The following is a 27265-nucleotide window of genomic DNA, read 5'->3' as shown; positions in this document are numbered from 1 at the left end:
TATACCTCTTCTACAGTTCCAAACAACATTGCACTTACGTGGTAGTGAGTAGAGGGTCCCTAAAGCCAAACCGGTATCCCGAGGTCTTTATGTGGTCGGATAGAGAGTCCAGAATGAATTTCATCAAGCCAGTACCTTTCGGAAATGTTGCCATCTTTGCTGCCATCTTTGCCATCTTTAGGGAAAGTCCGATTGATATTGCCAAGTGTGCTCTGGAAATTCACAATTTTTAGTTGCCGTTAAAAAAAAAAAAAGATAGTCCAGTATTTCTTTTGAAATTGAAATGAAGTTGTATGCACTGGACTAAGGTTTTTTTTTTTTTTTTTTTTTAAACGGCGACGAAATTGTGAATTTCCAGAGCACACTTGGCAATCGACTCCTACGGAGTATAACCTAAGTATGTCATCATATGGCCAACTATAAAGATGTAATCTGCCTGTTCCCAGGGATGGGTAGTATTTCTGAAACATGTAATATGTGTTTCAAATCCAAAATAGTATTTTGTCATTTGTATTTTATTGGGTTGAAGGAAATGGCTCTGTATTTTGTATCAAAATACTTTATTGGTGTGTATTTTTGTATTTTAAAAATACTGCAAAATACTAAATGTGAAAAACACAAAAAAAGTAAATACTACACACAGGTGTAATGAATAATTGGTAATTAGGCAACAATGGTTTATGTTTATCGCAATCAGCTAATGTGAGAACAGCTGTGTTCAACAACACTTACAGCTTTTCAGTGACTGCTATTGCTGAAGCATCAGCCCTGGTCTGAAGCACTGGTGTGAAGTGGTACGCAAGTAAAGATGAGCAAGTTGACCTGTGCAAGTTCACATAAGGACACTGACAAAGGCAACCATGTCCCATTGTAGCATCCTTTTCTGCATTCCACAGTGGGGAGAAGTTCACCTTGTTTAATTAAATAACAATTCTATTTCCTTATTAGCTGCATACTTGAGGTTGGAGATATTAAGGCACGTCAAGTCACTCACATACTGGAACTTCAAGATACATAGCCGTATGATTTTCTTATTCAGTTCTGCAATGGACTTGAATTATGAATTTTGGCACAGATACACAATTATGATTTTGGCCTATTGATTATAATGTGGTTAATTGAAAGCTCTGTCAGTCATTTGGATAAGCATCAGCTAGATGACTAAATGTAAATGTAAATTCTTGAATTATTCTTAATTTTGATCACACTACATGAACTTGCATATGGTATACGACAGGGGCCAAATTGTATTGTTTTTTACTATATAGTTTTACATGTTTCAGAAATACTACCCATCCCTGGGAACAGGCAGATTACATCTTTATAGTTGGCCATATAATGACATACTTAGGTTAATACAGTATTTCACCAGTTAGGGCACAAAAATGGCCAGTAGCTGCACTGTGTAGCCTATCTTGACATGTCTTTAAGTTTTGGGTTACAATATACAGGTAGTGGGCTCTCTGTTGATTTTAATGAGTAGGCCTAAGCCTAAAGTTACAGCATTTCTATCACAATTGACCAGACTTTGACCTTTTGTCTTCTTTAAACAAAATTCTGACTATGATTGTTCCTTGTATTGCATCATGAGCCATCACTGCACCTATTGCATTCTACTGTTGTTAGCCTTAAGCCTAGCTCAGTCATTATGTTGTACCACATCACCCTCCATTAGAAGTGCAATGAGCTGCATTGAGCATAATAAACTGCATTTAGAATTCCAAATCCATATTTCTAGATATTTTGGTAAAAGTAACTTAAAAGTAATACAATAGTAGTGTAATGCCTTATAATTCAGAGACAGTAATATTATAATGTAGGCTAATTAATTACTTTGAAATGACAGTAATAAGTAATACATAATATATTACGATTTTGAAGTAACTTGCCCAACACTGATTAAACCACATGTCACTGCTTGACTAAATGAAAAATATAGGCTACTGAACATGCATGGAGATCGTCATAGTTGACAGAAATTACGATACTGATTATATAATAACCTATAGGCGAATTTTTGCCAGGGCCGAATTTTGTTCCCAGTCCGACCCTGGTGTTACATGTTATTTTCTATATTTCTGATATGTTGCTGATTGGATCATAAACGACCACAGCAATGAAGAAAAGTGAAAGTGATTGATAATGACTGACTGACTCTGTTATTGTGTTACATGCTTCAAATGTAAAGCACTTTGAGCTACATTCTATGTATGAAAGGTGCTATACAAATAAAGCTTCTTCTTCTTCTTCGAAGGTTGTCAGCTGATGCAAAGACATTTTTTGTCCAATGTCATATTTCCTTCAATGTCTGACTCAATGCTAGTGATTACATCTTGGCAGACAACTGAATGTCAGTGGGGTATGCTACGAAGCATGTTCGACATATCTAGGCTATGAAGACATATCGAGGCTTCACAAAGCCTTGACTCAGGGGTATACGTTAAGTGATAATACGATAGCAGTTATACGCACCTCGCTAACCCACTAATCTAGATTCGTAGTGTACTCCACATGTCATAGAAAATCTAGTAAATATTTCCATATGGATCTGTGGCCTGTAGCTCCACCTAGTGGAACAACAGGTAAATCAATTAGCAATGAACCCAATTGGTTGTGTTTGACCTTATGTGGCTCTGCTGCACACCACTGACTTAACACTGGACTAATGTGTTGGTTATCTATTTTTGTCTGACTTTCTCTGGCGCGTCACCATGTCATATGATACTAAAACCTCTTGGGAACAAGATGGCTGTAGCCAGACGCTACAGTTGCTCTCCATCCTCTGCATGAGCGAGAGCACGCCCCTCATGATGCCCAAACATTGCACATTGTTAGACAACATTGTTAGTCGTGTCAGTTGTGGACTTCAACCAATAGAAGGGATGGTCCAAGCTTGTCTGCCAGCTCCACCAGCAGACCACGACTGTGTTCCAATTTGCATGCTGTACTTACGCATACTGTACTTATTCACCTACTGTACTTACAATACCTAATATGAGTGCACAAGTGCATTGCATATTAAGGTATTGTAAGTACAGAAATATGCGAATTGGAACACAGCCCACGTCTGTCTGACTGTCAAGTGAGCTGCTGACAGAATTTCTGCCTACATCCCACATGTTTTGCTGTTTGATTAACTGTACCTGCCGTGTTTGCCTTTTATTTATTTTCACAAAGCCTTCTCTCTTGTGATGAAGATTGTCTGTATAGTTTTCAAATCAATAAAATATCTGTTGTTCAAAAATTTTTTTTTTTTTTAAATACACATATATTAGAATAAATCAAATTAAAATTTGAGAACAAACACACTCATAAAAAGGTATGATATAATAGATAGAATATAATAATGTTTTTGGAGTAAGATCTAGTTGGTGTCTGTCTGGTGTCCCTCTGTGTGGGATGGATGTGTAGACAAATGCCAGTTGTGATCAAAAGTCACAAATATCAGTCAGTGCTGCTGAAACGAATAAAAATAGGTAACTTTGTGCATACATGGCCAATGTTCTGACATTTTAGTCTTACTGGTTGTTCCCTTCGCTTAGGTTGATAACATAGATGTTTTCTTACACATCAGCTGGAGTTAAAAGTGCAGTATTCTAGGCCTACACTGTCTGTTGGTCAATTCTATGTGTGTGAAATCATACAGTGTCTTGCAGCAGTAAAAAGCGCCAACAGAGGGCGCAACTAGGTCACATGGTTACTGTTGAGCGGATGAGGGGAGGGGAGGAAGAGGAAGACAGCTCGAAAACTTTTCCCTCTAGTAGCAGTTTCCTGGCAGTTTCTCACTTCAATGGCTACCGTCCGAGAAAAATAGGTAAGAAGCTGACCCATATTCCTGAATGCACAGTGCAGAGGTAAATGGACTTCGTCAGAGTTGGCACAACAAACTCATACTTTTTATATTTAATTATAATGCGGAGAAATTTGGTATAGACTTCTTTTGTCCTGTGCTTTTTGGCTTGAGGAGACGTATCTTTCAGTTATGAGCTTTCCCACTCGAAATCATAATGTGCATGGAACTAATGTTAAGGCAGTGAAAATGAGTGGTTTAACCTTGGCCTGTGCAAGTTAACCTAAGCTAACGATTATTCCACCGCATGTTATCTGTGGACACGTCGTAATTATTACTTGGAAACTTTCCTCCTATGTCCATGTTAATTCATTGCAAATATTTTTGTGCGCTGACCCCAATCAAGCCGTGGCAGCTCCAACAAACCTATACTGTTGTTATTCAATGCTAGATCTTATTGGGAGATTCAAGTGGTTGCAAATCTGGCCAGAAATCTTGTCAGATATAAGAGCTGGATGAAATGAAAGCCATAGCCAGAGGACGTAGTACTGGTGAGTGCTATTGTAGTCGATGAGATGCCTTCATTCTGCTTGTGTTTTGATATCTGATGTATGGCCTACTCCACCTACAGGTAGTCTTTGTTTTTGCCACCCCATCCGCTACTCATCTGTTGTTGTTTTTTTTACATATGCTACTACATATAAAATAAAATATTATATGTATAGTATAAGTATATATCCAATATTATATTATAATATTACTAATAATGCTTTTAAGGTTAGAGGATGTTTCCTTTCATGTGATGTAGAGGATGTTTCCTTTTCAAGTGATACTACAACGCGAGGATTGACAGTAAAGATATCACAATAATCCATGTATTCAGAGGTCTTCATTGTTTTTCTTCGCTTATTCTTATCTTATCATCTTCATTGTGAGTGTTGTTGCAAGCTGAACAGTTTGCTTATCACAGGTATTGCCAGGCATGGAGATGCTCCCAGAAGGGGTAGAAAGCCAAAGAGAAAGCTGGAAGCAGGCGCCCACCAGAGCACTCTAGTGGGAGGAGGGGTGAGCGGTCACACCCTCCTCTGCCAAAAACCTGATGGCACTGTTCCTCAGGAAGCAGCAGTCTTTGCCAATAATGGCCTCCAGCTCAACAAACAGAACGGCGCCAGCTCTGAAAAGACCCAGGCTTTGGCTCCAGGGGGTTTGTTGTCGGGGCATGCATCTAATACCCCATCCACCACAGCTGCACCCACAGGGGAGGGCAGCGGGGTACGACAGGAGCACGGGCAAGTTGTCGATCCCTCTCCAGGAAAGAGCCGCATGGCTTGGAAGTCCATGGTGAAATCCGCTCCTGCTCCTCATGTACTCCAGGTAAAGCCTGAGTGATTGTTTCAGTTCCATATAGTCCATATGAATTAATTTTTTATTTCAGAAGGTGTAGCATTAGCAATTAGTCAGAGCACAGCAGTTTTGACCTGAACAACATTAGTCAAGTCATGGATTTTAGAGCAGGGATCTCACCAAAATGATTTAGGGTTGATTTTTGTTTTTTATTCCACACAGATGCTGAATAAAGACAAATCCCCAGCCACAGCAGTAAGAGACGTGGAGAAACCTCTGCATATCAAGCTACCTCGGACTCAGAAGCCATCTGCACTGCCTCGAACAGGTCAATCTCATAGCTAGCTTAATTTTCTCATCTCAGCGTACAAACGTCTTTAATGTATTTCAAACTGCTGTTAGTTTTGGCAGTCAATGCACAGATACTGTATGTTTGTCTGTTGTGGTCAAGTAGATGTCTTTTTTGTGAATTTTGTTTTCTAGTTTCAAAGAAAAAGAAAAGGAAAATGGGAACATATAATTTTGTCAACAAGAAGAAAACAAAGGTGGTGAAAAGAGGGACCCAACCCTTATTTTCATCTCAGGTGACCTTTGAAAAGATATCCTCCAATCCTATAATGACTAGCTCAGATGTGGCCTTCACAACTAATGCGTGTTTATTTCAATGTGATGGAAATTATTGTTTGAAATACTTGTATGTGTTCACACAGTATGTGCATGTATGGTTCAGTTTGATTGTGTTTCTGTACTGAGACATTCTGCTTATGAGAGCTAATGCGGTTAGGATACGGCACTCTTATGGCTAGTGCAATCAGAAAATCCTTTGCTGCTGTGTGCTCTGGTCTCCTGTCAGATGGACTTTAACTGTCAATGGAATGAGAGAACTTCCACTTCTTCAACATTCGGCTTATCATCTGTTGATGTCCATAGATGGTATAGATGTTTGTTATCTTGTTTTGTATAGAGTGGATTGTTTGTTGATCTGCAGGAAAGTTCCACCATGGAAGGCGCCACCTATGGTGGTATGGAAGCAGAAGCTGGAGCAGTGGCCCCTGAAGACCGAGCAGATACATCTAGAACAGACACCTCTGTGTCTACAGATGAGACCAGCCCAAAGGACACAACGCACGAAGTGGCCAGAGGGATCGAGATGTACACAGAGTTCCCTCTGCACTCACTTGACCTGAAGGGTCAGGAGGACATCTTCTGCTCCCTGCAGTCAGGTGAGCAGACTACAAGACCGCATTGTCATAAGAAGCATGTCCAGGTCTGGCAAGCTACATTTTTTTTTGCTACATAGGCCACATATTTTTTCTTTTGTGCCAAAATGCTTGAAATAGTGTCTGGAGGTAGGGCTTAATGTTGTACTCAGTGATCTTGGCTGAGGTGGTGTTTTGAAACCATTGTAATAGGCATCATAAGTCATAATAAATCAACACATTTCCTCCTAGCTGTGTTCATATTACACTTATTTTTAGTAATTGTTAATATCGTATGCAGTTTAAATGTAAGTTCTTTGGCATTTGTCTCAAGTGTTGGCTGTTTTAATGCCTATATGCAGTATGTGGATAATTTTCTGCCTCATCTCAGTCGCTTCACGCTGAAGCATCTGCCAAAAACACTACATGTAACTGTAGGTTAGCTTAAACATGTCCACCTCGCCACAGCACACGCACACGGAGCAGCTGAAAGAAGCGGGTTGCTTTTTGGCTCGCCAGGTATGTCAGATGGCCCGGACGCCATGGAGACAGATGCCATGCTGGAGCTCCCGCTGTGCTGCTGCCGCATGGAGGCCCCCAAGAGCCAGGAGATCCTGACGCTGTCCGAGGGCAAGTGCATGGCTGTGGAGAGTGTGGACGGACAGGTAGCATGGTTGCATGTTTCGCTTTTTCCTTAAGTTATAGTTTATTATTATTTATTCATTTTAGACGATTACTATTTTAACAAGTTCTTTTTGTTGAACTCTCTTTTGTACAAAGGTATGCACTTTCAAATTCTGTTGTACATATATAATGACAATATAAGGTCTATTCTATATTCTATTCTTTTTTTATATTTCTGTTAGACTTATACACATATTCTCAGATGACTTATTTGATTTCATTTTGTAAAGATATGTTTGGTATTAAAAAGTTAAATCTTGAGGCATGATGAGAGAAAAACGAAATGGCTCAGAGCGTTATATAAAAGGAAAGTAACAAAGCCACTCTGTTTAGAAAAAGATATGATGAAAGCCTTTAATTAAACATGGTAACTGGTTCAAAAGCACATGGGCTATATCTTGAGGCATTTTGGCACACACTGAAGGTGATTGTCCCATCGTAGGTGCCAGTTGATTTCTCTTGTTCTCTCGCAGCTCAGTCTCTGCAGGAAGAACATCCAGAAGCAGGAAATGATGCGGCCATCCATCCGGATTCCGCTGTTGGTGCTGTGTGAGGACCACCGCGCTGGCATGGTCAAGCACCAAAGCTGCCCCCGCTGTGGTTTCTTCTGTCGGGCAGTAAGTTGAGGCGCTTGTGGGGCAGCCGTGGCCCACTGGTTAGCACTCTGGACTTGTAACCGGAGGGTTGCCGGTTCGACCCCCGACCAGTGGGCCGCGGCTGAAGTGCCCTTGAGCAAGGCTCAATGCTCCCCGAGCGCCACCGTTGAAGCAGGCAGCTCACTGCGCCGGGATTAGTGTGTGCTTCACCTCACTGTGTGCTGTTTGTGATTCACTAATTCACCGATTGGGTTAAATGCAGAGACCAAATTTCCCTCACGGGATCAAAAAAGTATATATACTTATACTTGTCCTAGTCTAGTGTTGTAGAGTCACAAACCAGCCAGTCAGTGTTCACTGGGTTTACCACAGAGTTAGGTTGGGCCTTTTTAGTCAAATACGCACACCTAACTCTACCTGTTCCATGTTATACTGTATGTAAGTTATTGAAGTGGAAGTTTGTGTTTCTGTTTCAGTCTTTCATTTGAAGTCTTTGAATTTTGTCACTTTTGCTGCATTGCATGTAATGTTATACTGTGGCACGATGAGGGGGAACCAAACTGTCCTTTCCAGAGAACTTGCTTGCAAAATCTGCTTACCTGCTTTAACTTTTGTGACTCAGACTAGCATCACTGTGGCATTATAGGAAGGCTTTGCATAGCATTAAGGAAGCTCTTGGCCTAAATGTGCCTTTAAAGCCTATACAGTATTTATGACTGCAGTATCTTGGATGTTCCTCAGGGGACCTTTATGGAATGCCAGCCTGATGGCAACATCTCTCACCGGTTCCACCGCGGCTGTGCCTCAGTCATCCGTGGGGAGATCTACTGCCCACACTGTGGCGAGGATGCTAGCCAGGCGCAGGAAGTCACCATCGCCAAGCCAGACGCCATGTTTGTTATGCCAACAGCGACCGCTCTCCAAAACAAGACGGATCTCTCACTGAAGGGGTAGGTTGTAGACCTGCTGCGTGCTGGCATGTAGATCTTCCAGGCTTCGTGCTCACAAGAACACCTGCGCTGAGACCTTTTGACAAAGATAATGATTCTCTGTGAGGAAAAAAAAGCACCACATGGTCGTGGTTAATTTTTACTCATTGCATCACCCACGTCATTACCTTGATTCACATGGTCTGATGAAATAGGTTGATATTCACTCTCCTAAAAGGCCTGGAAAAGATGCAGATATAAACTATCTGATGTTTTTTTTTAACTTTGAGATATTCTGTCCACTGTCCACTGCCAGACCTTTCTGGTCAAGAGTTGATTTTAGGAAGAACAGCATTTGCTTAGTCTTCACAGTTCCTACTGGAATACTCATAAACACTGCGCCTTTTAGGACTATTCACTTTTTCCTTCAAAAAAAAAAAAAGCAGTCATAGAAATCATCACCGCACAGCGAACAGAATTCAGAAGAATTTGGCTGACATTGAGGTCCACTTTGGCAGACTTTGGGCTGGTCTGTTGGAATATATTCTACTTAACACACATGTGATTCCCCAGTAGGTCTAAGATTGGCCCTTATGCGGCGTCTCCCAGTAAGTCCAAAACTGGAGCCGTGGCTGCGGAGGCGGGCGCCACCAAAGAAACACTCGAGGGCATCCTGGAAGCACTGGATGAGCAAACGACCTCAAGGTAAACTTAAAGACAATGTGTAGTGTAAACAATGTTACAATATACCTTATGCAGTGCTGATACTACTTATGTACTCCTCATATGAAATATCCTGTATTTCTTAAACAGCTCTTCACAATGCAAGTAGAACGCTCCATTGACTTGAATGGGATTTTCCAAAGTTCTAGCGGTCATTATTTTTGACTAAAGGACCTCTGAAAAAAATAAGGACAATTATGACTGTCAATGGCAACAGAGTTTGTGCTTCTAATTCAGATCCTTCATATCACTCCGCAACTACTGGAACTTCATTCAAAAGTGAAAAGCAGACGGTTGATCAGCTGTGTTCTAAAGAATGTTTGATTCAAGTTCCGCTGCGCGTCGGGGTCCGGTTCGCCCTGTCGGGACTTATTTTCCCAATAATGACTGGCGTTCTATACATTATCCCTTAGGTAAACTGTATGTAGTATGTGAAACTTTTGATAAAGATGTTGTGCCTTGTAAAAGTCACAACATCACAAGAAATGTGCCTTGTAAAAGCCTTTTTTCCCCCTCTGTCTTTTAGGTATAAGAAAACACAATATCCTCCAGTGCAGCTTTTTACCTCTGCTAAGCAAGGAGACCTGCAGTCAGTTATGCAGATGTTGGGTAAGAACTCTAATGTAGTCTCTCTGGGCTTATCTGAGGGAGTGTCACTGGACTGTAAGGGACTGCTAGCTAATATGGAATGATAGTCACACAACCTTTTGGTATTATTCAGCATGGCAGCATATAGGTATAACATATAGATTTCATGGGCGGATGGCCGAGTTTCTCACAGTATGGGGAACATGGTCAGTATCTCCTATCTGGGACATGGATGTCAAGTATTTTCTTTTGCTCTCTGTAGTGGAAGGGGCAGACCCCAATCTAACAGTGGACGGCACCAAGAGGCAGACACCCCTGCATGCAGCGGCAGGAGGGGGCCATAATGAGATCTGCCACATGCTGGTGCAGGTATTTCTGCTTGTGTTTCATTCATCTTTATATCACATTTACATATCTGATCCCAGATGGTTTTATTTCATATAATTAGTGCTGCATGTTTTTGTTGATGCAAAGTGTCTTGTATCTGGCAATATGGCTACTGACGTGTGTGTGTGTGTATGTGTGCGTGTGTGTGTGTGTGTGCGTGTGTGTGTGTGTGTGTGTGTGTGTGTGTGTGTGTGTGTGTGTGTGTGTGTGTGTGTCTCCCTCCCCGCCTCCACAGGCTGGCGCCAATCTTGACATGTGTGATGAAGGTCAGAGAACCCCGCTGATGTATGCGTGCCAGAACAATCACCTGGAAACGGTTAAATACCTGCTCAAAGCAGGTGCAGCCACTAACCAGAAGGTACTGTTGGTCCATGATCAGACTCTCCAGATCATCTCAGTCCGGCGCTAATGCACTGATGAGCATTTAGAGAAACACTGTGAATAAAAGACACAAACCCAACTTTTCTGCCAGACTCTTGATTAAGACCTGGGCTCATGAGAAGTAGGATCCTTTTCATGTTTCATGTTTACATCCCTCTGTACATTACTTATTGATTCAAGCTCTGCTTGCATCCTCTGCCAATTTGCTGCTTGTGATTTCTGCCAGTGATCATTTACAATTTTCTTTGCTCCAGGACCTGAGTGGCTCCACATGTCTGCACCTGGCAGCTAAAATGGGCCATTACAGCATCATGCAGCACCTGCTCACCGTGGCCTCTCTCGATGTGAACTGTCAGGTAACTGTACACAGCTTTGTCTGTTTTTATTCTCACTAAATTTGCATAGTTAACCAAAACAGTGCAATGGCGATTTGAATTTGCACCCTCTATCCTTAAAAAATGCCATTGGTATTTATTTGAATCTATTGTCATTTGCCATCAGGTTACTATGAGAATTTGAATTTGCACCTTTATCCTGAAAATGGCGTTTGTTTTTATTTGAATCTATTGTCATTTGCTGTCAGAGTTATTAAATGTGCTGCTGTGGCATTGCGCTGTGTTATTCAGACCAAGTTCAAGGTGTTCTGATAACCCACAGACAAACCTGCGCAGACCCCCTCCCCCCACTCGCCCTTCAGAAAGCTCATCTGGTGGCTGATCTGGTCAGGGCGGCGTGGTCGAGGCCTGTCTGCTTCCATTAGAAGCGCAGTAGTTCAGAGATGGATTGTGCCCTATAGAGGGATCCCTGGGGCCCGCTCCCCTGCAGGGAAAACTTATTCATGTGGATAACCATCAAAGCCCGTGCAGGTTACGGGGAAAGCATCAGACTTGCATTTTCCCTGCTAAATACATTGAACATGACAGCCCCTAACCTTTGTCGGCAAAATAAACATAACTCTGGGGTCTCCTGGGCCTTGACATTACTTTTGTGATGCACAAAAGAGCAAAGACGCTGAGAATACACCTGGATGGAGGAGAATGATAAAATGGCCGGAGGAAGAGAGACTCCCTCGCTCCTCTGTTTTGTCAGTGATTTGTATGTGTCTTGTGATGTAAAGTGTCAGAATTGGGAGCAGATTGCCTTGTGCCTTTGTGCATGAGGCACCGGTGGTGTTGTCTTTTTAAATAAATGATTTTTATTGCTTTGCTTTTGGTTTCAGGACGATGGTGGATGGACTCCAGTCACGTGGGCGATCGAATACAAGCACAAAGACCAGGTGCACCTGCTGCTGTCCAAAGGCGCCGATGTCCACGTGAGGGACAAGGTCAGTGTGCCGCCCCTGTCCCACATGCTCTTCTGGTCTGTGTCCTGTCACTCAGATGATCTCTGGTAGAGACAACGCTCCACCCTTGTCTCATACATGAATGGTTAGAGCGCCAGATTTGCAATGCAAGCCTTTTTTCCCCCCTCAAGGAGCTGGGATGTGGGAGGGAAGCTAAAGGTGATGGGGGATGGGTGTTGAGGTCTTGTAAAGTGCTGTATGTCACCGATATGGCGACGCCAGCTGATGCTTTTAGTGGATTTAATTCCAATGTTTTCCATTCTGTTTCTCAGGAGGAGAACATTTGCCTGCACTGGGCAGCCTTCTCCGGCTCGGACGACGTGGCGCAGCTTCTGCTGGAGATGGGCTCTGACCTCCACGCCGTCAACATCTACGGGGACTCGCCGCTGCACATTGCCGTCCACGAGGAGCGACTCGACTGTGTGATGTGAGAGGAGCTTCTAGAAGGGGGGGCTGTGTTGTGCCGTTAAATATGCATGAGACCTCCCAGGTCTCATGCACGCATGTGGAATTCAGACATGACACAGAAATACATACGCAAACTAGTCAGAACCTGGTGCATTCCTTTCCGTTCAAATCCACAAGCAAAGAGGCTACACTGGTTCCAGTTATGGTGTGTGTGTGAGCTAGATTAGAGGCATAAATCACATGACCGTTAACTGCACAACAGTGCTAATGCAATACTCTAGCTAAGAATTCTTATGTTTGTTGAATAAAGAAAATGGCTGAACAGACAAATGGAATTAAGGCAAAGCACACGATAGGCCCTTTCCAAAACTAATCCCTACCCACTCCCCTTAATTACCAAGTGAACTCGGGTGGGAAGCACCCTCGCAGCTAAATGAAGTTCCCTCTTGGTTAGCGCGTAGGGTTACAATACTGCACTCAGCTTTGGGACGAACTTCACTCTCCTTAGTGGAAGCTGGTTATCACAGAACCATGGGTTTGTATACAAGCGAGGCCTACTCACACGGAACTGACATTTTGAAACGTCCTCCATGACATGCTGCATTAATTGACACACACTCGACAAGTGAGCATCGATGTTTACTCCGCGTTGGAGGGTTTATAACACACTACCACTTAACAGTAATTGGTTTCGGATGGCCCTTAATATGGCGGACCCTTCGCAAGAATGCGCAAACAAAGTGCAAGTGGGAGAGGGTGAAGTAACTAGTTTTGGACTGGGCCAGAGTTTTCTAGTTCCTGCCATATAATAGCAAGCAGTTTCATGATGTCATTTCCTCCACACTTCCCAGGCTCTTCCTGTCCCGGGGGGCGGATGTCAACATGAGGAATCGAGACGGGGACACCCCTCTGGAGCGCTGCCGGCCCAACTCCAAGCTGTGGACTATCCTCAACACCAACAAGAAGCTGACGGATGCCAGGAAGGGCAGGGATAACCAGGGGGACAGAGTCATAAGCAAGTAAGATGAGAACCGCTCCTTAGTCAGCCACAGTTACACCCTGCACGTTACTCATGGAAAAGTCTCCCAGTCATGAATGAGCATGAAATGTCAGTGAATGTTTTTTTTATATATATATCTTGGTAGGTCTTTTTTTAAGTATTTAAATGTTTTGTCTTCAGAAGGTTTTGTTTTTCATATCAGTGGTGGGGAAAAAAACATTGACAATGAATTGTTCTGATTTAACAATAAAACATATTTTATGAATTATATGTATATAAATAGATATTATTAGTGTAACCTTGTGTGTTTTTGTGTTTTTTTTTTTTTTTTTTTTTAACATTGTGTGTTTTGGTGTTTTTCACTACACATTTTTCTATCTAATTATTTCCTTGATTCTGTTGTTGCATAACTGAAAGGGCATGTTCTACAAATGGCCTTTGAGAAGTAATTTTAATATCTTGCAAGATGTGTGAATGCTAGTCCACATTCTGCAGCGCCGGCATTAGTCTATAGTCCTTCATTGTCCATCTAATGAAAAATCTTCAAAGATATAGACATAATGTTGTTAATCTATCTCAACTCTCTCTTCTAGGGATATCTCTCGAGGATATGAGTTGGTCCCCATTTCCTGTGTGAATGGAGTGGATCACGAGCCCTGCCCCAGCAACTTCAAATATGTCCCTGAAAACTGCTGCACGTCTCAAATGAATATTGATGAAAACATCACACACTTACAGGTGAACAGGCAATTCTGTCGCGACTGTTTAGTCAGTCAATATGTGACATGCTCTCATTATACCACAATGATTAAACACAGACAGACTAGAGTCCCAATAGCAAATTTCTACGCGTTCTCTCCATCTGTGTTTCCCCTCAGCACTGCAAATGCAAAGATGACTGCTCCTCCAATAACTGTGTTTGTGGCCAGCTCAGTATACGTAGCTGGTATGACAAGGTATTGTTCCAACGCAATGCAGTAATACACTGCCAAGCCTAGTATTGAGACCATTAATGCAAAATGATTTCGGACCTAAAGCGATTGTTCTTTGTAAAAGGAGGGCCGATTGCTTCCGGAGTTTTCCCGGGAAGACCCGCCCTACCTCTTTGAGTGCAACCACGCCTGCTCGTGCTGGAGGTCATGCCGGAATCGTGTGGTACAGAACGGACTCCGGTACTGTTGTCCCTTCCTCTCTTCAGTCTCCTGGCACTTCATCCAGCTCATAAACATTTCACAAGCTCTGTACAGTCACTGAGCCTCTGAAGGGATTGATACCAAAATTGCTCTTTGATCAGGCTGCTTCACTCCTGTTGTGTTTTCAGGACCAGGCTCCAGGTCTTCCGAACCGATCAGATGGGTTGGGGAGTAAGAGCGCTGCAGGACATCCCCGAGGGGTCGTTCGTCTGCGAGTAAGCACAGACACATGAACCTCAAGTCAGTTCAAATCTCTTGGTCGCCTGGGGATGAATCGAAAACTCATCTGGGAGGGGGGGGGCTTGTCTTGCAGGTATGTGGGAGAAATAATCACCGATAAAGAGGCCAACACTAGAGGAAACGACGCCTTTCTCTTTAATTTGGACAACAAGGTATTTCCTTTAATCCAGTTTTATGCTGCTAAAAATGTCCCCACAAACCCTGTGGTGAGAGCTTGTGTGATGTGATGTGATGTGATGTGATGTGGTAGTGTTATCATTTATTAATTCCTGTTTGTCCAACAGGAGGTGCTGTAGCACAGATAGCAACTCACTGGGACGGGGGAAATCCGTTTTCTTCAGTTCAGCTGTAGTCACTGCAGAATCTGTGATCGCTTGCAAAATGATGCTGTAACATTATATCACAGGGCTCTAATGCTAATTCCAGTGGAGTTGCCATGCCTTTGCAATTCCACTCAGAAATTCTAATTAACAGTTTTTACCCATGCATGATCTCATTGATTGCAAATCAGTGGAAAATCCTCACGGTCTGCTTTCTGCCAGGTTGGTGATGTCTACTGTATTGATGCTCAGTTCTATGGCAACGTGGCCCGGTTTCTGAACCACTTATGTGAGCCTAACCTGTTCCCTGTCCGAGTATTCACCAAACACCAGGACCTGCGTTTCCCTCGGGTTGCTCTCTTCTCCTGTAGGCACATCAGAGTTGGAGAAGAACTGGGGTAAGTGCTGCTACGGGCACTGTCAAAGAGAGAGTTCCTGTCTTCATAGTTGGATGAGTGTGTTAACCTATTCAGTGTCTGACTGTAGATACATGTTAATGACCTTGTCCATTGTTGTGAACTTGCTGTTGCTTGAGAAAGGGGAAAGAGGAAAAAGTCCAGCCTGTGAGTCTGGCAAAAAGAGCATCATGTTGTTTTGGAGATGGTATCTAAATAAAATTGATTGAAATAAAAAAAAAATGCATTATCGATCCCAAAGCACATTTGCCCACTTCCATTGTCGTCGATACTTCTCCTCTTCTCAAACAGAAAGAATATATCTTCTCTGCCAAGTCATTTCATTACTGTTCCTCCTGCTTGTCATCCCAGCTTTGACTACGGTGAGCACTTCTGGAAGGTCAAGAGCAAGTACCTGAGTTGTCAGTGTCACTCGCCCAAATGCAGGTATGCTGCACGTGCCCTGGGCCAGAGCCAGGTGAGCCCCGCGCGGATGACACCTGGTCCTCTGCCCCCCGGTCCACTCTCCCGTGCACAGACCGCCAGCCCCACCAGTCTCCAGGCCACCAAACCATGAGCCCACAAGCTTCCCCGCCTGTGCTTTTATATTTTTTTAATGTGGAGTCCTAATGTAAGAATGTTTGTCATGTACCACTACTAAATTGAGCATAGGGTGGTAATAAGCGCATTTTTAAAGAAACTGCCTTATAGACAAAGCACATGTTTGATTGTTGAATGATCCTCTTCAGACTATGAATTCAAATGTGGTGCCAGTGGATGTGTGTGGTAGTGAACTGCATGCTCTTACTTCCACGAAATCATAGATTTTAGATTGAAATTAATGTGTGATAGGAAAATAGCAATGATGAGAAGCCAATTATTTTACAATTATATTTTTTACCAAATGTGTCTGTACAGAATGATGGGAGATGTGTCAGGGGGCAAAATGTTGGAATGGCCACTTTGCTGAGGAAAATAAGCCTATGGCTTAGTACTCCAGGGTAAAATAATGAAATCTGTTAATCAGTGCTGAGAATCATTGTCTTATGTGGGTTTTACTAGTATTATCTAAGAAATAAAGACAATTCAAAGTCGTCAGATGTTTGAGCACATTATTTTCTTTACTTATTATATTATAATACCTACAATTTGGATCATCTGCCTTTCTCCCATATGTTGCATCTTTTGCATAATCATCCAAGAACTTTCATAATTTGATTTCAGGGTGTTTCTGAAGGATCCAGCATATTGTAAGTGAATGTAATACCATGCTTTAAGTTATTAATGTGTCTAGAGAGGGATGGTCTTAGTCCAGAAAGCCTTCCCCAGTAATACTGTGCACCCTGGCCAGATTTGGTCCCATTTCTCGGACCCACCCCTTCATCGAGGCACAGATAGGAGTCAATTATATTATTTGCGTATATGCCATTCAAATATACTGATATCTACGATGAGTTTGAATCCTGATAATGTAACCGCATATCTTTTCGCTCCGCGAAAAGGGTGAGATGCTTTCCGCTTTTTACCCCACTGCCATGGATACTGTAACGGCACAGGTGGAGCCACTGACAGGGTGCTTTCTTAGTCATGTGATCTGGTTCAGAAGAAGCAGCGGCTGCAGAAATCTGTAATATTTTCATTGCCAGCGTGAGTCCTAGCGAAATAGAAGTGCCAATCTTATCCCGATTTTAGCCTCCATAGACTGTTGCACTGAAATGACTGGATTAAGGACAATATTTCAAGAAATGCCAGAAAGGGCGTGAGAGGGAGACGTCTGCAGTAACATCACATATGAGCTTCAAATAGCAAATGTCTTCATTCAGTATCTAGTCCATTATTAATTTGTAAGAGTGATTATTGCATGCCTATAACAGACATTCGCTGTCCCTGTTGCTGCTGCATGATTTTGCTTTTTTTTGTACATTCCAAGGCACTAGTTTGGACTGCAAATCTTTCGGAAATCACTGCATTTGGATACCACGAAGCGCATGGAAGGATTGTATTGTCTTGTCGTGTAAACTTCAGTCAATTTTATGGATTATCAGGAATGATCGGGAGAAATGTTGAGCATTTATTTTGGCCGAAGAATTCCGAAAGGAACCTTGGGGAAGGTTTCATTGTTGTAATATACAATTATTGAACAGCACCCTGTTGGATATTTGATACGGATGAAAACTCGTAGCTGGGACAACACAGTGCGTTGTGATGCTTCTTATCTATGCTCTCTCTGATGTCAATTTTGATTTCTACAGTGAGATCTGCGCGTTTTTAGAATGGCTCGCTTCGAAGAAGATCTACGATATGGAGGTGGCAGTCCAGCGAGTAGTGGAAGGGGGGCAAGCCGGCAGGGAGGCCCCCCAGCCGGCCCGAGGGTGTACAAGCAGTCAATCGCCCAAAGAGCCAGGACAATGGCCATATATAACCCAATCCCTGTCAAACAAAACTGTCTCACTGTCAACCGGTCCCTTTTCATCTTCAGCGAAGATAACATCATACGGAAATATGCAAAGAAAATAACCGAATGGCCATATCCTTTCAAGTGGCATTAATTGCGTTTAAGCTTGTACAGTCTTGAATTTTATGTTCCATACATAGCCTACTTATTAGATACATTTTAATTAACCTTATTATTCAGAGCGATTTGTTTTAGAGAGAATCCTTTTGTTATCATTTAACACTATTTGGCAGAATGATGTTGGTTAATTAACATCACCAAAGTTTACACACGTTAGCCATATTGATATCTCCATTCGGAGCTTTCCACATAGCTTAGCGTTTCATAACTGAAACGGACTGTGCTTGCCTATAAAATGTAATTTGTGCAAATTATTCGTTTAAGTAGCCTAACCTAATCACATGGGTGTTGTCTGACATGCTCATGTCCATTAAGGGCAGAAAGTGAGTCAGTGGCATTCAGGCATAGATAGCGCAGTGTTCATGAAATCAAGACATTGAATATAAATTGAATTTTTAGTTTTAGCAATTTTGTGCACCGATTTTGGTTTGCCACCTTTACTTTTAAAACGTTGTTGGCTACACCCATCATAGTTTGGCTCGATACATTACTGCAACGTGTAGGCTACCGAGCCAAGGAAACCTTGAATGTGTTGCCTACTTGATCTATGTGGCTAAGCTACAGTAACCATTGCTTCAAGGAAAGCTGCCTTTTTCAGCAAGCCACTGCGGTATCGATCTTTTTGTATAAGGCAATATACCTCCAGCCAGTCCTAGCAACCGACAAAGCATTGCAAAATAACACAATCACCGCTTCGTTTTTATAGCCGCCAATGAAACGCTGTCTATTGCTCCCCAGCTTAGTAAAAACCCAACTGGTGCAGTCCTCTCAAAACACAATAATAGTGAGTTCATATACCATGTGGGTTTTGGGTAGCCTCCTGACATTAATCCGTAGGCTAAACCGCTTCAGTTGTCGCCAATTTATTATTACATCTTATCGTTACTTATTGTGGCAAAATACTCATTTAGATTTAGAAATCCTACCTTGGATCTGTCAAACGTCAGCAAAATCTTAATATTCATTGTTAAAAGTTTTAGTAGTTAGGCTGTGTGAACGTTTCGTCTTTTGCTTGGACATCAAGCCTTGTCCAAGTATGCCTTGCCAGGAGTTGAACAAGTGCCCTCTCCAGGGTCCTGAACTCGCCAACACGTTTTCGCTAACCAACACTAAAACGTCCAGTTGTGCCAAGAGCTTGTGGAATCTATTAAGCAAATTTTGAGTTTTGTATGTAGTGGAAAACTATTTGTAGGCCAACTGATGGATGTGAGGATATCATTTTGCACAAGCCCCACTGGCAATAAGCAATGCAATCTAAACAATCTTCAACTAAGACAAAAAATGGATTTCCCATGTAATGTAGTGCAAGGGGGACATATATTATGGATTTTAAAAAGCAAGTTACTAGATTACATTTGTTCTCTTACAGATCTATTAAATGCATAAATACATTGCAGGTGGATTATGGCATGCCGACATTACAATAGTCGCTTAACCTAATGGTGTGTATTGATGTGCACATTTTCATCTTTAATCTTTCATTATCCTGGGGGGATATGCTTGCTGGTGTGTACATTAAGATGTGCACATTTTCATCTTTAATCTTTCATTATCCTGGGGGGATATGCTTGCTGAGCAATGCTCTTACATTAAGACATGACACCAGCCCTCCTCTGACGCAGACAGCTGCCCCTCGACAGTGCTTTGGAGAGTGCACATTACACACACACACACACACACACACACACACACACACACATACAGACCCCTAGAGCATCTGAGCCAGCAGGAAACCATAAACAAATCCATGTGCCAGCCACAGGAAAATGCATCGAGAAAAGTTACAGCTCAGATTATATTTGCACTCTCCTCTCTCTCTCTCTCTCTCTGTCTCTTTCTTCTCCTCTCGTCATCTGCCTCATTCTATCCCTGGCTGTCTCTCATGATGATTTTTCCTGCCATTATTGTTCAAATTTCTTTGTAAAAAAAAAAAAGAGAGAAATTGGATGAAACAGGGAATCTTAATGGAGTATTGTTGGTAATGTTACCCCTAATGATTAAATGCTTCAGTTCTGTTGTTACACTCCTTGACTCTCTCACTCCATTTGAGTACATGATTCTAGCCACCATCATCGCCAACTGCATTGTCCTGGCCTTAGAGCAGCATTTACCAGCGAGTGACAAGACCCCTATGTCAGAACGTCTGGTGAGTCTCTCAGCCTTTTCACATATCTTGATTCAATAGTCCAATATTCTCTTTCTGTGCCTGTCTGCGCACACTCATCTAGAGCCATTTATTGTTTGTCTAATGTGCACCACCAACAGCAGGATATTCCCTGCAGAGCATGCGACTGCGATGCACATCATAACTTCTTCTAAATTAACGTGAATCTTCTTCCCCAAAATATCACTTGCTGCTCATCCTTAATTTATGCCTAATAGTGGTCTGCCTTCTGAATTGAGCCGTATGGATTGGCAGTCAGTATTCTTAGCTAATTGTTGCCATGTCAGCAGGGAGGGTGTGGTTGTCTCCCGGGGCCGAGAGGGATTTAGCTCCAGGCCTGCTTTGTAAGCCAACAGGCACCACACAGGGCTCTGTATGATTGCTACCGCACCTTAGACACCCCCCCCCAAATTGCCAGCTGATCTCTGTTGTTAAGTCATACCAATAAAGGGGGTAAATGCTGTGAGGCTTTTCAGCCAATCAAAGGGGTCTTAAAGCTGCTGATGGCAAAGCTGTGCTGAGGATGAAAGAGAGTCCTGATTCAGCATTGGTGATTCGGAGCTGCACTCTTGGAGTAGATTGACCCTTGTGGATTGTTGGCAAATGACTCGCTTGACATATTGATGTTATCGTGAGTGGACATGAAGGGAGATCAAATTTCAGTCATCTTATTTGAGCTTTTGTTGAGAGACACACCCCACAGTCACTCTGCTTCCATCTCAAATGCTGTTTTCTCACAACGATTACAACCAAGCCTGCCATTTTTCTCAAGCCAACAGTGACCGGTTTATTAATTTAAAGAGAAATTATCAGTGTAGACATCAACACAAGTAGGTCATGCCACACCGGAAGATGTTATGCTTGACAAAGAAAATGGCAGTTTTTGGCTGCCATACTGTAGGTTGCAAGTTTGCTTTAGTTTAGTTACAACAGAGCGCTGTGCATTTAAGGTTCTGCAGTAAAGTACATTCTGTTGGAGTGCATTAGAATTTATGTCGGCATATCTCTGGGGTTTAATATGACTTGATGAAAGACAAGGACTTCTGCTGCTGCAGTCAAAGGACTGCGTTTCTAATGAGAACCCAGGCTGATTTAAGGGCCACTGTGATCATTTAGGGACAGAAGAAGGAAATTGCTCTGTGGCTTGAGACTCAGAAGGTCTTAGTGTTTCAATGCTGTCATGTGCTTGTGTTGTGGAAATTCACACAGCTCGTTTTCCCTCACAACTGTTGTAATTGCAAGCTCCCCAAGGCATTTGATTATATTTAATTGTTGCCTCCTGTCTATCTTTGCCTAATAAATATGATTTTGGCTTACGAATTTCTTTTTGTTCCAACAGGATGACACAGAACCATACTTTATTGGAATATTTTGTTTTGAGGCTGGCATTAAGATCATCGCTCTCGGGTTTGCATTTCACAAAGGCTCCTACCTCCGAAACGGATGGAATGTAATGGATTTTGTTGTCGTGCTAACAGGGTAAGTACAGACGTCCTGTTTTACACTCCTAAAGGTGTTGTGACATTAGCATCTGCTACAAATGCTTTCCATGCTTAATTTACAACAAAAATAAGCCGTCACAAGCAGCAGTGACGGAAAGGACAGAAACCTGTGCAGTAGCACTTGCAAATGCCTGATACTTTTTACACCGCCACCAAACCTGGCCACATTAGGAGACATTGCACAGTGTGGGTCCCCAGGCAGATGAGGTAAGCCGTTGTCAGAGGCTAGTTGCCTGCCTTCAGCACTCGTGGCCTGTGGGGAGCACTAACAAGGTTGCCTCTGACTGGGCCCTGGAGTGGTGGCATGGGAGGCAGACTGGTGTAATGAAGATATAGAGGGATGGGTGAGGTTGGGGGACTGCTAGATTCTCTCTCAGTGTTGTGGCGTATGTGTATATATATATTAGCTCAGCTGTACCCTCATCATAGCCTTACAACATATTTGGCTGGCCACATAAAATTGGGCAGTCATGAAACACGCAGTTTAGTGTCTGGACAGTCTTTCTTTCTCAGTGCATTGTCTCTGTGAAAATCATTTTATTATTATTATTATTATTATTATTATTATTATTATTATTATTATTAGTAGTAGTAGTAGTAGTAGTAGTAGTAGTTATAGTAGTTGTCAGGGTGGTAGTAATGATTATTTCAAGTATTTCTTTAAGTGATATATTTTTCCAGTGTGATTTGGCATTATTGCTGTTTTGAAAGCTTTGGGGGAAGGGTGAGAGAGAGGTATGGTGTGATCAATTGAAATGCATTAGAGATTCTCAGTATATGAAGAGGAGCGTGCAGAGAGAGGCTGCCTTTAGGGACATGGGGGAGGGGACACACACACACACACACACACACACACACACACACACACACACACACACACACACACACTCACTCTGTGTAGACAATGAGCTGTGGTTGATGATGATGGAGTGAAAAGAACTAGCTTTCTCTGGTGCCGGTGTTAGGGGAGGTAGTCAGGTCCCGTTGATGCATCTCTGAGGAGACAGCAGTGATGAGCGTAGCGTTACGCTGGCTCACCCCACCCCACCCCACCCCCCTGTATGCTCCTCCAGTGCCACCAGGGAGTGTCTTGCCTGGCTTTATTCTTAATTGCCCAGAGATTCATTCAGAGATTTATTTTGTCCTTATTCAGGGCCTTACATCAGCCTGCTATTTCACTCCAATAAACATATTTAGAGGGAGGACTATCTAACTATAACCTCCGCACATCTCTCTCTCTCTGGTGCACACAGTACATCGTTTGACCAATGTTGGATGTGATCATTTGCTTTGTAATGAGTCCAAAAGGTCCCTGAGTGTTGTTTCTATTTCATGTCTTGGTGAAGAAAAGGAATTTTGTTCGAGCTAAGAGTCGCCAGATGACATGATGTGGGAGGTGTGACAAATTGTTTCTGAAAGGCTGAGTCTATTGACAGCTTGCCAGACACTTTTACCTATAAGCTGCCACTACTGCTCTGTGAGCCATGCGTTCAGTTCAGCTCATATTCACCTCAAGTGCACATCATGGTGTGTGTTTGTGTGTGTGTGTGTGTGTGTGTGTGTGTGTGGGGGGGTTGGCAGACGTGAGCTCCTGCCTTGGCTGATTAAGTTGGGGCAGGGCCGTCTGATGTGATAAAGGTAATTGAAGCCCTTCGGTGGTGAATGTGGATCAATCGCAGGAGCAGTCTAGTCATGTTATCGATGCCAGGCAACAGCCACTGATTGACCCCAAGGCATGGGCAGCTCCAGACAGACAGCTCCTGGGTGATGTGTGGGTGGCATTTCTCAAGCACGTGAGAAGCACCTGAGTGCCTCCGCCTGCCTGTTTCTCACCGACTCCTTGTCAGGGTCCAGACACACTACAGCTGCAGCCCCGCAGTCCTGATGTGGACCCATCGATTCGGATGAGGGGGTGGGTGGGGGCGGGGGGCGTGTTATCAGCAGCACTCCCCTGGCAGTCTCTGGAGCCTTGATCTCTTGAAACATGAGGAGAAAATGTTCTATTGGATGCCGATATCAAACTGAACGCTAAAGAGGGCGTCGATCTGCCATGAGGCCCATGCCTGACCGAGGTGCTGTCGATGCGCAGCCGCGTTCTTCTCCTGCTGCTGCTGATGCTGATACTGATGCTGATGCTGATGCTGCTGCTGCTGCTGCTGATGCTGATGCTGATGCTGATGCTGATGCTGTTACTGCTGATGCTGATGCTGATGCTGATGCTGTTACAGCAGCAGCTCTGTCCTCGGATGAAAAATGAAGCTACGAGATCGGAGTCAATCCCGTCCCAATCGATGGTGGCCATGATTACTCCAGAAAGTGCCTTGATATCATAATGGCATGAACGGGAGGGATGGTGCGTGTGAGCGAAAATGAAGAGAGAAAAACATGACTTATTTCATGACCTAGTTGCTTCGCATTTGTCTTACATTTCAAATGTTTTTCCCCTCTCAAGCCTCTCCGAGTGGCACAGACACCTCCGGTGTTGATACAGATGTGCTGACTCACTTTGAATGTACCCCTTCTCTCTTATCAACCCCCCTTTTCCCTTTCATCTTCAGGACTCGCACATCTCTAATGTGGCCCCAATAAGACTGGTCTTGCTAATAAGCAAATATATCTGCCTTTCTTTGTGCACGTCCGGATCGATACTCTATTGAACCAAACACAGAGGGAATTGATTTGCTACACCACTCTTTATGGGCCTCTGGATCAAAGCACCAGCACTCCCTCACATTTCCCTCAGCTAAAACCCCCACTAGTTCTCCAGTAGGCAGGGCACTGAAGGTGGAAGAAGAGTAGAGATTGCTGAACAGTCTTGGGGTCAGGACTGAGAATTTTTTTTTTCTGTCTCGATTGTTTTTTTTGTAAAGAAGAATGGTTTACTGATGTTGTTTGGTCTTTTGGTGAATTTTTAAGGAAATGTAATTTTTTTCTCTATCTCTTTCACTGAAACCATTCTAAAAGACTTGTAGGGAGTCTATGAGGAGCTTTGCATACCTGTTTTTAAGAGGCTCAGCTGTGATGTGTTACAGTAGGTCAATCTGGTTTCTTGTCTGTTCTAAGGTTTCAAGTGCACATTTATATTTTAAAGTCCTTGGCTGACCACAAATGATTCATGTTTTGAAATTTTAAGAATGACTGACTGATTTAGACTTAATCATTTCTGAAGTGCCTGGGTAACCGTGGCGACGTGAACAAGAGAGGCTGGTGTATTTTTCCTGTGTTGCGTGTCATTTTTGTCTCTGTGTCTATGCCTTAAAGGCTCCTGCAAGGTTATCTATGTGGCCTTCACACAGGATTAATGGTTAGACTTACAAGTTAAACTGCCTCTGTTGACAAGGTTGTTCTGCTTTCATAAATGAGAACATGAGCATCCTCCATTTCAGCTGCAGCTGTTATAGTTTGATGACTAAATTTTTTAATTTTTTTTTACTCCGAAACAAATTGTTGTGTTGAATGTTACATTCTCTGTTGGGGAAAAATAGTAACCGCTGAGGTGGTGGGTAATTGGCATTTCCAGAAACACATTAGCAGAAATACAGAAATGGAGGCGGTATTTACAGAAATACATTAGCCTAATGGTGAAAATGAAAGCAGGTGGTGGGTCAGTCTGGCTGGTGGGTCAGTCTGGTCAAGTTTCGCGCTTTTGCTCATCAAATTCAATGATATTTTTCAGATGTTTAACCATGGGCTACTGTGATACTGTGGATTTCAGGCTTGAAGACCTCCAATCAAATCTAGTATCATGTAGCAGTGCAGTACACACCAACTCCCAATTATCTTTTGAGATCTTTTGATCATGCCTCATGATCATCTCTTAAAATAGGGCAAGTGACTGAGATGTTGTCAAAGTATAGCTGAGCTCTTCTCCAGGTAATGAGCCCAGTGGCATATAGCCTTATCAGCGAATGATCGTGTGTCATTCAAACACTACAATTTCAACAAATTTTATCTCAAGACATGTACTGTTTTAACAAGGCCACAACATTACGTCTCACCCTGTAAGACTAGAGGTGCAGACACATCCAAGACTGTCTGGTATTTTCTGATTCATTTTAACTTTCTGTAGCCTACCTTCCCTATCTAATCTAAATTGTGTTCACTGCCTTCCCTGTGCATGATGCTTTAACATTATGAATCCATTATCTTCCACTATCTCTCTGGCTTTGATTGAAAGAGGATTCTCCATGAAGCATCACTTTTGTCTGCACAGCTCTGTCGTGCCTGCATGGCGTGGCATATATAGGACAGACCATCTGGTCTTTGAAGTACCCTTAGAGTTCACACAAGGGTGCCATCAGGAGAACATCACTAGAACACCCTGTGGCATAACATCTTTGACACACTTGCACACCCTTTCTGTGCCCCTCTGTGCATGTAGGACAGGGAGGTGGGAGAGCATAAAAGGTACAATCAGTAACCTTTTATCTTGTATTTCTAATTGAGATTTTACTTTTACATAATAGAGTTTTAAGTATTTAATGTTCTTTCATCCTAGTGATATAAAAGCATCACATAGTAAAAACTCTGTTTTTAGTTCAGAAGATTGTTTGATCGTGGAGTTCTTTGAGATATAATGTTTATCTGCCTTTGCCAGAGAGCGGGTGACCCAGAGTAGGGCACATTTTGCACAAACATACATTTGTTCTTTTACATAAATATTCATGAAACACATTTTTATGTGGTCAGGTCAACATTGAATTTAATCCTCATACTTCATCACACAGTTGGCTGTCCAATAATTGTAACAAGCTGTGATTTTTTTACCAACTGCAATGTCTTGTACGCCATGTACTGTGCAATATATACTTCTGTGTGAATGTCATTTTGTGTTGTGTGGTTGTCCTGGTGTACGGTAGGTGTAGGGGTAACAGACTGTGCTTAAGGGATAAGGGTTAAGGTAGTTTGGTCAGATTTACACATACTGGCAGACAAAAAGGGTGAAAGCACTTTGGTCAGGGTGTGAGTGAATTCAATTGGACCTACCCCCCCCCCCCCCCCCTCACCAGCAGGCGTAGGAGCACAGCGCTGTGTGCGTGAGAGTAAGGCACGACATGGAAAACAAATTGTCTAAGTGTGCAAAGCCCTGGTCCCCAAAAATCTTTTTGAGTGATGGCTGTAATCGTTGGAGATGGAGATGAATTGGGCGGTTCAGTCTGCATGGCTCAGAGATTATATTGACTCAGGAGATGTGGGCTTGAGTGATAGTGGATTTCTGCATTCAAGCCGACCGTGTCCAATTTAATCAGCCTCAACTCTGCTCCAGCACCCTCTCTCTCTCCATTCGCTGGGCTTTTCTCGGCCTGGTGTGACAGGGAACCTGGCTGGAGAGCGAGCGAGAATCCTCACGTTCCCCTTCCCTGCACTCTACTGCATGCTCATTTGAAATTCCACCTGCATTATGGGATGAAAGATGAAAACGCTTGTTTAAGAATTGAACACAGGCAAGCAGTTTCTTGGCGGCTGCTTTTCTGGAGCCATTGCAGCACATTAACTCTCAGACTA

The 27265-nt window shown here is 42.9% G+C and overlaps 2 protein-coding genes across 4 annotated transcripts in view; both read left to right on the top strand.

Moving 5' to 3' along the window:
- Positions 1-3695: 3695 nt before the first annotated feature.
- Positions 3696-16613, top strand: ehmt1a (euchromatic histone-lysine N-methyltransferase 1a). Of its 3 annotated transcripts, none has more exons than XM_048244047.1 (24): positions 3696-3814; positions 4242-4341; positions 4761-5164; positions 5357-5462; positions 5618-5718; positions 6123-6357; positions 6853-6998; positions 7491-7634; positions 8355-8563; positions 9119-9247; positions 9792-9874; positions 10116-10222; positions 10476-10598; positions 10876-10977; positions 11841-11945; positions 12236-12390; positions 13223-13390; positions 13965-14109; positions 14250-14327; positions 14428-14543; positions 14693-14779; positions 14878-14956; positions 15347-15522; positions 15892-16613. In XM_048244047.1, exons 2-24 carry the CDS (start codon positions 4311-4313, stop codon positions 16094-16096), a joined length of 3234 nt encoding a protein of 1077 aa, XP_048100004.1. In that variant the 5' UTR covers positions 3696-3814; positions 4242-4310; the 3' UTR covers positions 16097-16613. The 3 variants fall into 3 exon arrangements, with proteins under 3 accessions (XP_048100004.1, XP_048100002.1, XP_048100003.1); XM_048244045.1 differs by having other exon boundaries at positions 9116-9247; XM_048244046.1 differs by having other exon boundaries at positions 3696-3854; positions 9116-9247.
- A 496-nt stretch (positions 16614-17109) lies between these two features.
- cacna1ba (calcium channel, voltage-dependent, N type, alpha 1B subunit, a) overlaps positions 17110-27265 on the top strand; it is a 99352-nt gene continuing 89196 nt past the window's right edge. Inside the window, exons 1-3 of the mRNA XM_048242785.1 lie at positions 17110-18046; positions 20135-20240; positions 21598-21737. Of these exons, the coding sequence (XP_048098742.1) occupies positions 17793-18046; positions 20135-20240; positions 21598-21737 (500 nt within the window). The 5' untranslated portion in view covers positions 17110-17792. The remainder of the gene's footprint in view (positions 18047-20134; positions 20241-21597; positions 21738-27265) is intronic.

The sequence above is a fragment of the Alosa alosa genome, chromosome 5 (genome assembly GCF_017589495.1).
Source record: "Alosa alosa isolate M-15738 ecotype Scorff River chromosome 5, AALO_Geno_1.1, whole genome shotgun sequence".
NCBI lineage: Eukaryota > Metazoa > Chordata > Actinopteri > Clupeiformes > Clupeidae > Alosa > Alosa alosa.
This window is presented reverse-complemented; position numbering and strand designations above follow the sequence as displayed.

What these genes read in the sequence shown, in the direction of transcription:
- ehmt1a (XM_048244045.1), top strand. Translation starts at nt 4,311, where the DNA reads ATGAAAGCCATAGCCAGAGGACGTAGTACTG. An exon ending in GTCAGTTATGCAGATGTTGG is followed by an intron (nt 9,875 to 10,115) that starts GTAAGAACTCTA and finishes TGCTCTCTGTAG; the next exon opens with TGGAAGGGGCAGACCCCAAT. An exon ending in GGGGACAGAGTCATAAGCAA is followed by an intron (nt 13,391 to 13,964) that starts GTAAGATGAGAA and finishes TCTCTCTTCTAG; the next exon opens with GGATATCTCTCGAGGATATG.